Raw genomic sequence first — 12,596 nt, forward strand, 5'->3', positions numbered from 1 at the left:
CAAGATGCCTCTGATAAGGGGTAGCCCTTCCACTTAATTAAATATTGGAGTTGTCGCCTCTGACAATCCCCCTTCTGCCATGTCCACCTGATTTTCTCTCCGTGTATTCCAGATGTCGGGAAGCGATGGAAGAGGCTGGGCATCAGGTGTCCCGGTAAAGATGATGAATTGTGAAAGTCTTTTAGCTGTCAGGATTCCGGCAGTTACCCCAATTAAATCATGAGTCTTGAGCCAAACTTCCAAAACTTCAAAAGGATTTATTGGGAGTTAAAATGTCTGGCACTGCCTGGGTGTAGCTGACTCTGAGACACATAATTCATCTTCACCCTTGACCCTGGTTTCCCTCACCCCCTGGGTGTATCATAATTCATATTCTCCAATGGGACACATCCATAGCCAACTATCATCAATCATGTTCTCCAATTAGAATTTTGTGCGGCAGAAACTTCAGTCACCTAGTTACTATCTTTGAAAACTATTTCTGGAATGCATTTTCGGTTTCCAAGCTGTCGCACTACTCCCCCCTCCCTTTCTGTTGGCAACTCTAAAAAGACCATAGAAATATTTTATGAATTGACACACACTGGTTACCGTTCCAGCCATACATAATTATTCATGCTGCTGCACTTTTGCAACAGTTGAAGTTTCTCAATACACTTCTAAGGCAGTCCTATGTAAAGCACATTGTAGTAGTCAGATCAGGAGGTGACCACAGCCTGAGTGACTGTTAATAGAGCTCCTTGATCCACAAACAGGCACAACTGCTACAGAATACAAAGTTATGCAAAGGCCCTCGAGCCACAGCTGCTGCCTGCTCCTCCAGCAGGAGTTATGAGTGGAGGGGGACACTCCCCTCAGATTGCACACATAGTCAGTCTGGGACAGTGGAATCCTATCCACCACCAGAGATGGTATAGTCTTAGAACCAGCCCTCCCCCCAAAAACCCATAACCACTCAATGTTGCAAGGTTTTGGTTGAAGCTTGTCATTCCACATCAACATGTTCACAGCCCTCAGACATCTGCATAGGGTCACCATATCATTGCTTAACTCAGCAAGAACAAATAATGTACAGTTGGTTGAAACCACTTTTTATTATTTGATTTGATTTGGAAATTACACTTCAGTAAATACATTCTGAAATTGTATTTGATTTTTTTTTAGCGGTTACACCACACTGATCAATCATACTAATTTTATAAACAGTTAGAACTCCAGATTTTCACATGGAGTAATCAGATCTTTCCGTTCCTATTTCTAAACATTTGATATGTCTTTCTTATGAAGAACATTTCAATTGCCTTTGTCATTTTTAGTCTGCTTCCCTAATTTATCAATATTGTTTTGAATTTTTTTCCATTGTCTAGAGTATTAACTATCCTCCCTAATTTTGTATCATCTGAGATCAACATTTGCTCTGTTTCTTGCATCAGACTAATTTTTAAAAAGCCTTTGACGAGTCTGGTGCCAAACTCCATTATATCTCACTTGGTATCTCTCTCACTGTAGTTTGGTAAGGATTATTGAGCATTGTTTTCAAGCCAGTTCTTAGTCTACCTGAGTACTTGACATCCAGCACATAATTAACATGCAAATGTTCTATGGTAAGGTTGGGCAACCAAGATGCTTTGCTACTCAAAGAAGCTTTGCTTCTTTTTCAAGATTCATGGAGTGCCTCTGTAAGCAGCAGGCATAATGACTAATTTCACTGATGAGGACAACTGGGACCACCTTGCCAAGCATTCATGCAACCACAGGTGCTTCAATGACTTTAACAGCACAGTCCTGATTTAAAGCATTTGTATAGTATTGAGCCATGGTATTTCTAGACATCACCCAGCAAGTGCAAGGAAACCAATTATACAACCGTAGTAGAAGCCAAGAATTGCAATTTCACTATCAAAGATTCCAATGAGCACTGTTTTTCTTTTTCCAACACAAGTGTTGTATGTGATACTCAAAGCTCTAACCTCTTTATTTCTTTTTTTCACCAATTCTATGCAAAGAATGGACTGACCTCCCTTTTTAAATCTAAGATCCAGTTTACATTTGTCCCTTGTGTATGTAATAGTTATTCTTATATCAGATTGCTTCACTTTGCCACTTTTGGATGCAACACTCATAGATTTTTGGTCAGATATTTTACCGATATAATTCAAGTTATATTATGTCCATAGTATTCCCTCAATCTATTACGCATTTTTTTTAAAAAATGACACAACATATTCTTTATAAATCCATGCTAACCTCTAATAAATATTTCTTAGGACTGATTGTTTTATCATCTCCTCTAGAACCTTCTATGCAGATTGACGGTGGAATCCTAACAGACTGGTCCATTCTTCCTTGGCACCCTTCTCTTCTATTTTTAAGTAACTTTTCAACCCTAATTTTCTAATACTGCAAGATTTTTCTAGAATAATAACTAGACTTTCAGCCAGACTATCAGCAATCAATTATATTATCCTAGGCTCCAGTTAATCTGATCTGAATTCGTAAGACAATATATACTGCATTCTCTATCTAGTTTCTATTTATTTTAATTTATTCAAGTATTTATGCCATGACCCTATCATACTATTTCTATGGCACTGTAATAATAGAAGACTTCTGGAGAATTTGAAATCTTGAAATCATATCACTTGGGATGGTCTCTCCAGTGGTATTTCAAAACTGTGGAATTATGCTTGTTTTATTGCTGTTGCTTGTTATTATGTATGAGTATAGTGATGACATTTTTTAATTGTCAAGTTTGGTGTATATGTGTTTTGATGTTATTATATTTAGTTGAAATGTGTTTATTTCACAAAATGTCATACTGATTATTATGATTATTCCCAGGAAGGAAAACAATTCCATCCATAATTTTACAAATTCTAAATAATCAGTCTCTCACATTAAAATAAAGTAACTTGCTTATTAAAAAAAAACTTTACTGTATTACTCCGAATATTCCTGAAGTAGAAACATTCCATTACAACAGGATTCTGCATGTTTCAGTGTTGCAAGTCTTCCTTGTTTTTAGTAGAATTATGAAATCTATCAAACAGATGAAAAATATTGATTTAGGCAGGCAATCATACATTGAGAATTAAGGTACCTGTACAGAATACTTCTGGGCACAAATAGTGATCAGTGCTAGAAGTGAGATCTCAGGCCTTTTTACATAAAAATTCAGTCCTTGTTTTTAACTGGTGTTGCTATGTGGCAACTGGGAATTGGAAACCTTTGCCAATCACTCGACAATCAACCCACAAATCCTGATTAACCTTTTGTGTATCCCTGCTTTACAGCAACCATAAAAAGGAAATGTTTTCCTAATCCTCAGAGTATAAATGTTTGCTCTAAAAGCTTGTTAATTTGTTTTCTCTTTTTTTAAAAAAAGCCTCATGGTTAGAATGGTGTAGTTTCAAATTATCAAATTATTTTTAGTTGTAGCAGGGAGATGAAACTAGTGATTCTTTTGTCCATTTCTTCTTGATGTTATTATGTTTGTTGTTGTTGTTGAGGAGGATGATCTCTCCTTCCTGATCTGTAGCAATAGTTTGTGAAGACAGGCAAGTTCTTTGAATGTTTGTTCCATTTCACAGGATTCAGCAGATGTTGGGCCATCATGTTTGCTTTTGTAGCAAACATACATACATACATACATACATCAGTGATGGGATTCAATTTTTTTTACTACCAGTTCTGTGGGTGTGGCTTATTTGGTGGGTGTGGCTTAGGGTCATGTGACTGGGTGGGTATGACCAACTCAATGTCACTCACATCAAGGGTTGCCTCACCTGGCCCTTCTCCTCCCAGCCATTCCTTGCCACCCAGCCTCAACATATCTATAGTTCTGTAAAAATGTTGTTCATCTTTTTTGACTTTATTATCTACGTACTATAGATGTACTTTCATGGACCACTGAAAGGAGGAAATGGCTCACATGCTTTGCCCAAGAGGGTGATAGGCAACAGGCTTTTAGGGAGCTGCCAGAAAGAAGGGGGGGCAATATATTTTCCAAAGCACTAGAAGGCAAACAATGTATTTTCCATAGCACCAGAAGGATGGAAAGTAATCAAGGAGAGAAGCAACCTAAAAGTAAGGAGAAACTTCCTGACAGTGAGAACAATTAACCATTGGAATTGCTTGCCACCAGAAGTTCTGGGTGCTCCAACACTGGAAGTTTTTAACAAAAGACTGGGCAGCCATTTCTCTGAAATGGTATAGAGTTCCCCCCAAGGTCCCTTCTAAGTGTGATTCTGTTACACCTTTCCCAGAACCTCTATTCAGATTTTGGCATCCTCAGAGTTTTCCTGCCTGAGCAGGGGGTTGGACTAGAACAGGGGTCTTCAAACTTTACAGCTTTAAGACTTGTGGACTTCAACTCCCAGAATTTCTCCTCCAGTCATATTAGCTCAGGAATTCTGGGAGTTGAAGTCCACAAGTCTTAAACTTGCCAAGTTTGACTAGAAGATTAACTCCGAGATCCCTTCCAGCCCTAGATTGCTGTGCTGTTTCAAAGAGTCTTCTGAAGCCAGGGTTTGTATCCTTCCTTCCTCTCCTTTTTTTTCTCCCTCCCTCCCTCCCTCCTTCCTTCCATGTATCTATCCATCCACTCATCCATATACCTTTCATTTTCTCCTCCCTCCAACCCTCTTTCTTTCTTTCTCTCCCTTCCTTCCATCCCATTTTTGTCTATCCCTTCCTTTCTCTCTCTTTTTCTTTCTTTCTTTCCCTTTTCTCTTTCTTTTCTTTCTTCTCTCTTCTCTCTCTTCTCTTTTTCTCTTTCTGTCTCCCTCTCTCTTTCTTTCCCTCTCTTCCTCCCTCTCTCTTTCTCTCTTTCCCTCTCACTTCTTCTCTTTCTCTCTCCTTTCCCTCTAGGAAAGGAGACCCATCTGAAACACACACAGGCTTCAGAGCTGAAGAAACTTCTTGAATGAGAAGTGAAACGTCTTCAGAGAAAAACCAGAAAGTCCAGTTGCCTCTTGAAAAAAGCACCTTTGGGACAATCCTAATCTAGTTTTGTGGGATTGTACCAGGGGTAGGATTCAAATTTTTAACAACCGGTTCTGTGGGGGTGGCTTAGGTGGTGGGCCTGGCTTGGTGTGACTGGGTGGACATGGCTTGGTGGTCATGTTATTGGCTGAGTGTGGCCAACTCAATATCACTCATATTAAGGCACGCATCTCCTCCCCTGGCCTCTCATGACTGTGGGGATGCTGCAACAGTCGTAAGTATGAAAAATGGTCATAAATCACTTTTTTCAGTGCCATTGTAACTTTGAATGGTCAGTCCACACAAGCAAAGTACCAGCAAAGGAGGGGAAAAAGACTCCAGAGAAGTTCCTGAGACAGGAAGTCTAGTTCTGCCAAGAATGTAATAAGGTAACAAAGAGGCAGTTTCTGTAAGCAACACCAGAATGTTTCCTTCCTGCCTTCCTTACAGGATTAGGCCAGTAATTTCTTCTAACAACCGGTTCTCCGAACTGCTCAGAATGTTAACAACCAGTTCTAGCAAATAGGTGTGAACTGGTAGAATCCCACCCCTGGACTGGACATTTCCATAGGCATCAGGCTTTTGAAAATCAGACCCTGTGATTTTCTTACTCTTTGGTAGTTCATTTAGAATCTATGTTTTTTGGGGTGTTGTTGTTGTTGTTGTTGTTGCAAGGATTTCATTTCTTGTCATGCAGCTTTCTTCCATGTCTGTGCCTATTCTGTTGGCAGTCCTTATACTTCTTTCCATGAATTGGAATAAGGCATATTCCTCGCTGTAGCTGAGCAGCAGAGTATTTTAGATTATTTCCTCTGCTGTAACTGAGAAACAGAACATGGATTCTTTTATTAGATCTTTGAAATGTTAATTCTAGATCTGGGTCTAACTATGTGTCTGTAGCCACTTCTGAATCAGATGCTATTTTTTTTCTCTTTAGTTTTTACAGATTCTTTTTCAGTAATCGTATGTATGTATGTATGTATGTATGTATGTATGTATGTATGTATATACTTTTCAGTGTTTTAAATCTAAAACTTTGTACCTGTTTGTATTTGACAGTCCAGGATTATTTCTAATTGGGTTCTACAATTCACTTTCTTTTTTAGGGATATATGCATTAGCTTTTCATCCAAATAATTTTAGGTGTGACACAGTTGAGTTGCTCCCATTCTAAAACTCATGTGGATTTTATTTCTAGCTTGCCCTGGTAGAGAATTTGCAGAGCTGTATATGTGTTAAATTTTTCTTCTCTCCTTCCCCCTTTCCACCAATCTCAGTAGACTTTGATGTTTTCTTTCTGCAACCATGTTTTTTTTGCTTAGGAATATAACTTAATGTGAGCATTTTCATGTTTTATGCCTTGTTATGCATGTATTTTTCAAACTCCTGGTTTTAAATTTCTCTGCCACTGACACCTAAGATCTCTTTATTTTTCTGTCAGGGTTGCTTTTTTTTAACATAAATAAATTCATAGTTTGAATTTCTCAAATAGTATAGTTTTATTTGTGAAGAGTGAGGTGCAAGTATATACTTTGAGTGATAGTCTATTAATGTTATCAAGTAGATTTTACCATTCTTTTTTATTGGCATGGGAAAACAAAGGTCAGAAAAAAATATGCTCTAACGGCTGTTTGAATTCAATCCTTAAAAAACTATTTCATTTTCATAGAAAAGAGTTACACTTGAATTCTATTTGTTTCCTATAGGAACAAACTTCAACCTAATGGTTAAATCCTCATTGTTTATTGTTTTATTTAGAGAACATCTATATGTCCAAACCATTTTGCACAATTATTATTATTTTATTATGCATGCAACTTGTTTGTTCTACGTTGCATAAATTCCAGCAAATTAGCTGCATTGTTCTTTCCTTTTAATATTAGATGATATTCTTTTGTAATGGTAGAAAGTCCATTTTTAGCAAACATTTACAATTGTGTTGCATAAAATAACATAGATTACTGTAATTTGCATTACATTTAGGCATATGCTTCTTGGAATATTAAATACCCACTTTTATTATGATTTATCAGCCCTTGTTTTTAATATTGCTGTTTTTATTTTTGCTAAAGTAACTTTTCCTTGGTCAGATTTATGATTCATTTATACACACATCTTTGTTGTGAATATATATTGATGGGATACATCCCTATCCACAAAAATCTGTTTTTCTTTTCAAATTCAGAATTTATTCAGTTTCAAATAAGCACTTATTTACTAATATAAACACTATTTCCTTGAACTTTATTATTTTGCAATTCCTCTGCAGACCTTGATTTTTATTTTTAGGATTTTTTAGGATTATATTTAGGATATCTGCTTTCGTTATCTTTCTCTAGTGTATGGGTTTATCTCTCTAAAATCTGCATACTCTTTTAATACATTTGTTTCCCTTACAGTAATTATAGACCTAATTTCTCTTTTTTAATTTATTTATTTCATACATTTGTATAGCTCCCATCTAACAAAAAGCAATTCACAACAGCACCAACATGTGGAGAACTGAAATTGAATACCAATCTATTTAAATAAGTTCCTCTGCTTGGTGGATCTGCCATTAACTGGCCAGTTTGCTGGATTATCAGAGCATGTGGCAAAAAACAAAATACAATTTTTGTTGGAAAAAACAAATATATTATTTAGGTGACATTTAGATCTTAGAGCTGAGAAAAAGGTGCTTTGTTCCTGTCAGAATATGAAAATATTTGAAAGGAAATGTTATTACTTATGATGGCAATAGTGGTTTTCTTTATGACTGATTGGATTGAAAATTTAGTAATAATTAATTGTGAAAAGTGGAAAGTTGTGGTCTTCATTGGACAAGTTCCTAAAAATTTATTCTCATTACATTTGAGCAAGTCTCCACATACCATTAACTAGCTTCTTCACTTGAAATTTGATTTGCTCATTAAAAGTGTCTGATCCTAATTTTAAAAAATTAATGGGATTATAAATTGTTAGTGCATAAAATGTTGTTGTATGAAAGGTTAATAAATTCAGCCATCTTTTTCCAATTAGTAAAAGCAAAATTGGTTCCCTGTCCTCTTTTCTAGAACAAGATTTGTAATGTATATTCATCATAACATACTAATTTCATGACTTGTGTTACTAAGAATACTGCTCCCTTTCTCCATTCTGAAACTAGCCTCCTTCCAGCCCAATCAAATTCAGCTACTGAAAGGTTTAAATTTGGGCTGAGAATGAGACTTATCTCAGATAACAAACTGTGCAAACTCCATTTTCTGATGTGAAAGATCGAGAAATTGTGCAGGGATCTGTGCTGCCAGGATCTCTACTACCAAATTCAAAGTGTTGGTTTTTCATTAGAATTCATTCCCCCTTTTAAATTAAATGGAGGGCAAGGTCTAGTCATGTAACTTGATCTCTCTGTGGCATGTAATAGAATTTCTTTTTAATAAGTTTTTTTTAATGAGTGTCTTGACATGATTAAGAATGCATCAGATATCTTCAGTTGTTCCTAATCTGTAATCTGTAACTTTCCAACTGCCTTCCAATTTATTCACTTTCTTCACTAACCCCAATCCTAGAAGGGCACAAGAACTGAAAAAAGCCACATAAAATTAGGGTCTCCCCCCCCCCAGCAAAGGGATAGCAATTCACTACTCGATATATATGGTAGGTTTGGCTTGGACAGCTGCTCCACTCCACATTATCCCAAACTTTTGATTGGTATCAATAACTACATTCTAAATTTACAATTTTGCTTAGGAAAAATTTTCTAACCCTTTTGGTTATGTTTTTTTTTCCTTCCTCCTTTCTCTCAGATCAAAGTGTATATGTAATTTTTGGTTTCTATTTTAACTAATATCATTGCTATCATTCTTTTAATATACGTTTAATTTTGTTATGATTGTTGTTAAAAAATTAAAACAATAGTCTCCTCTTTTGCATTAATGCAACAATAAAAAAAAATCCGGAGATATGTCCATATTAGGGCTACACAATTTTTTGGAAATGCTTTTAAACAAAGGATCCAGATCTTGAACTTACAGAGACATGTATCTTTCTATTGTTCACTAAAATGCATATATTTTTTTCTTTCCACATTCCCTTATCCCAGGGAAATAGCACTGCTGCTTGAATAATTGCTTGAATGTGTTGATTCCTTAAAGCAGTAACATCTTTTTCCAGATTTTTACAAAAGTTGCCGAGTTTGCATTTGTGCATCATACCAGTCAGTTCTTACAAATAATTCTGAAGCATTTTTGAAGCATACATTAGCTCATGAAAAATCGAGTGACTTAAAAACTGTTACTATAAAAACTTAATAATATATGCATATTGTTAGCATTTCCAGGCAGACCATACAGGAAACATGACCAGATGACTAACAGTACTTTATTGTAAAGTTATCTTAACAGTATCTTGAAAATCTCCCAGGGCCTCTTTTTAGCCTGAGAAATTAGGGAAAGTCCCTTCTGAATCTCTTTCTCATTCCATTATGTAGCTGGAGGCAATGCCCTTTCTTATCTGACCATTCCCTAAGCAGTATCTTATCTACGCACCCTAATCTCCCAAGGTCTGATTTACCATTAAAACATATTGGTTATATGGTTGATAAACAGAAAGTAAGACCTCATTTAATACAAACAATCATGGAAATAAATGAAGAAATGTGGTTAAGAATAGAAGCTAAATGTCAGAGTTTATCTTCATAATATTTTTATGCATTCCCTTTTTGTATGTTTAAAATCAAAATTATATCTGCGTTCTACAAGATAAACATTATAGACTTCGCATTGTTCTGTAGTACTGTATTTTTTAAACAATAACTGTTTAAATACTTTTTATTGAGTATGAATAAGATATTATAACGTTCAGGTTGATCTTTTGCCTTATGAAGTTTGATCATCTTTTTTATTTTTAAAGAATTTCCAATGTGTTCTTTTTATCTATTCCAGTAAGAAGTCATGCATGTGAACTAGACCAGCATGGAAAGCCAGGTAGATGTTCACATATCTGTTTGCTCAGCAACAGCTATAAAAGCAGGACTTGTCGCTGCCGGATGGGCTTTGTCTTGGGAAGTGATGGCAGATCATGCAAAAGTATGTTTTTGGATATCAAACACTTTACCAGAAAGAATTTGTGTTCAGAGTAGTATTCTCTATATTAAATAAAATATTTAATAATACCAGTTGCATGAGCTAAATGTTAGCTGGTGGAATTTGTTCAGCAGTATGCTTTTACCATATTAAACCAATACAATCAAGATCAAGTGAGGTACTAATACCACTCTGTAAAGCCTTAGGAAGACCATGCCTAGAATACTGTATCCAATTTTGGTCACCGCACAATAAAAAAGATGTTGAGACTCTAGAAAGAGTGCAGAGAAGAGCAACCAAGATGATTAGGGGAAGTGGAGGCAAAAGCATATGATGAACAGTTGCAGGAACTGGGCATGGTTAATCTAGTGAAGAAAAGGATCAGGGGAGGCATGATAGCAGTGTTCCAATATTTGAGGAACTGCCACAGAGAGGAAGGGGTCAAGCTATTTTCCAAAGCACCTAAAGGCCAGAATAATGGATGGAAACTGAACAAGGAGAGATTCAACCTCGAAATAAGGAGAACTTTTCTGACAGTGAGAGCAATCAACCAATGGAACAGCTTGCCTTCAGAAGTTTTGGGAGCTTCATCATTGGAAGCTTTCAAGAAGAGACTGGACTGCCATCTGTCAGAAATGGTGTTCTGTCTGCCTGGGCAGGGGATTGGACTAGATGACCTACAAGATCCCTTCCAACTCTATTAACCTGTATGTATCTATGGACTGGACCTTGTAGCAACAGAGATATATTTCATTATTTCTTGTTATTCTTGTCTCCTATGGATAGTATTACCAAATCCTTCCCCAACTGTAATGCCTAGTTGGAGTGTTTATAGAAATCATGCTGGCCCAGATCCAACCATAGTGCATTATTTCTTTAAAATATAAAGTTCAAATATTTTTTCAGAAATTTCCTTTTCTTGACATTTTGATGTTAGTTGAGTCCTATGATAAGTTTGCATTTTGTATTCTGATAACCTGTGTGAACCAATACAAAAACTACCATAATGCAAGTTATATAACCAAAATTTTACTTACAATTTTTAAGTGAATCCAAAGATTAAAAAAAAAAAAAGATTTGAATACTTGTTGCTCTGGGTGCTTGTATTTTCAATATTGATTACAAAGTTGCAATATGTTTAAAAAGAAAGTAATTGACTATATAAGTATTTATTGATACATATTCAGATAAAAAGTATAATCTATTACTTTGTGATATTTTGCTTTAGTTTTTGAGTTTAAAAATGAAAATTAAATTGTGTCTTTGCTGAACTTTACAGTATTATTACATGTTAATAGCAGACAATAGATCCATTTTTATACAGCATTATACAAGTCCATTTTGCACTAACAATAGTCTATCTCCTTTTGGACTTTTGAAATATTAATTGGTATAAAAAGCAGTGATTGATTAGATGTAATGACTGTTTTAATTAAATTTGACAAATTTAATTGGTTTAATTGACCAATCATTCTTAGCTCAGATGCCTTCAGAATATCCAATATCTTAATTGTAGATGTTGAACTAAAAACAAACAAACAAAAAACTTTTACCATTAAATAAAGCAGCTTTGGTTTTTAGCACTGTATAAATACATTATGAAAGATTTGTGATTAAAGTTTTTAATACTTTTTATATAGGACTAAAGAATGAATTGTTCCTGTTTTATGGGAAAGGACGTCCAGGCATCATACAAGGAATGGATCTAAATACCAAAATAGCTGATGAACATATGATCCCTATAGAAAATTTGGTCAATCCTCGAGCTTTGGATTATCATGCTGAAACCAATTATATATACTTTGCGGACACTACTAGTTTCTTGATAGGACGTCAAAAAGTTGATGGCTCTGGGCGTGAAACAATCCTGAAGGATGGTATGTAGTGCAACAAAAAGATTTCAATATAGAAAAATGAAAATTTCACCCAAGCATTTTCAGGCATCAACTTAACTTGGTTTATTTATTTTAAAACTCTGAAAATTTAGATTTTGGACTTAGTAACTGCAGGTTCGTTGTTGCCCAGAATATTTTGATCATATATTACTGGGTATCTGGGATTTAAAATAGCCTGTATTTTTAACATATACTGTGAACTACCAGTTTCAGTGCCATGAAGCATAGGGCAAAGAAGCTTTTGGAACCTGACAAAGACAGGAAGAAGCAGAAATGCTGTGGGTTTAAGGGAAACTAGCACTTTCAAACTGTTATCTGTGCCACTTTAATTGAAGAGAAATAATTTCATTTAGCCTTGCTATGTCAGGTTTCTGCCGTATTCAAGCCAATTGACCCCATCTATAGTTGAATTTGGACATTCATAGTTTAGCCTGAGAAGAGGAAGTGCAGTACTAATGTTTTCCCCCCCTCGACATTTCTATTTTATTACCCATTTCATTGTGTTTATCATAAAATAATTTCTCAATTGCCAAGGAAATACTACGAAACTATCATAAAGCAAGGAAAACCAATATTTAATGGAAATTGGAATACTTTAATAGTTTAATAGATTTAATAGTGAGTAGTATCAGGTTTGATATCCCTAATATCCCTG

At 35.4% G+C, this 12,596-nt stretch overlaps 1 protein-coding gene across 1 annotated transcript in view; it reads left to right on the forward strand.

The window, feature by feature from the left end:
- The window catches only part of LRP1B (LDL receptor related protein 1B), a 702,645-nt gene that overhangs the window by 399,871 nt on the left and 290,178 nt on the right, over positions 1-12,596 (forward strand). The window contains exons 10-11 of the mRNA XM_087955711.1: positions 9,906-10,049; positions 11,687-11,923. Coding sequence (XP_087811837.1) covers positions 9,906-10,049; positions 11,687-11,923 — 381 coding nt within the window. The remainder of the gene's footprint in view (positions 1-9,905; positions 10,050-11,686; positions 11,924-12,596) is intronic.

This window comes from Notechis scutatus, chromosome 1 (assembly GCF_049901735.1).
Source record: "Notechis scutatus isolate UNSWTSFEM ecotype Mainland chromosome 1, rNotScu1.2, whole genome shotgun sequence".
In the NCBI taxonomy this organism is placed as follows: Eukaryota; Metazoa; Chordata; class Lepidosauria; order Squamata; family Elapidae; genus Notechis; species Notechis scutatus.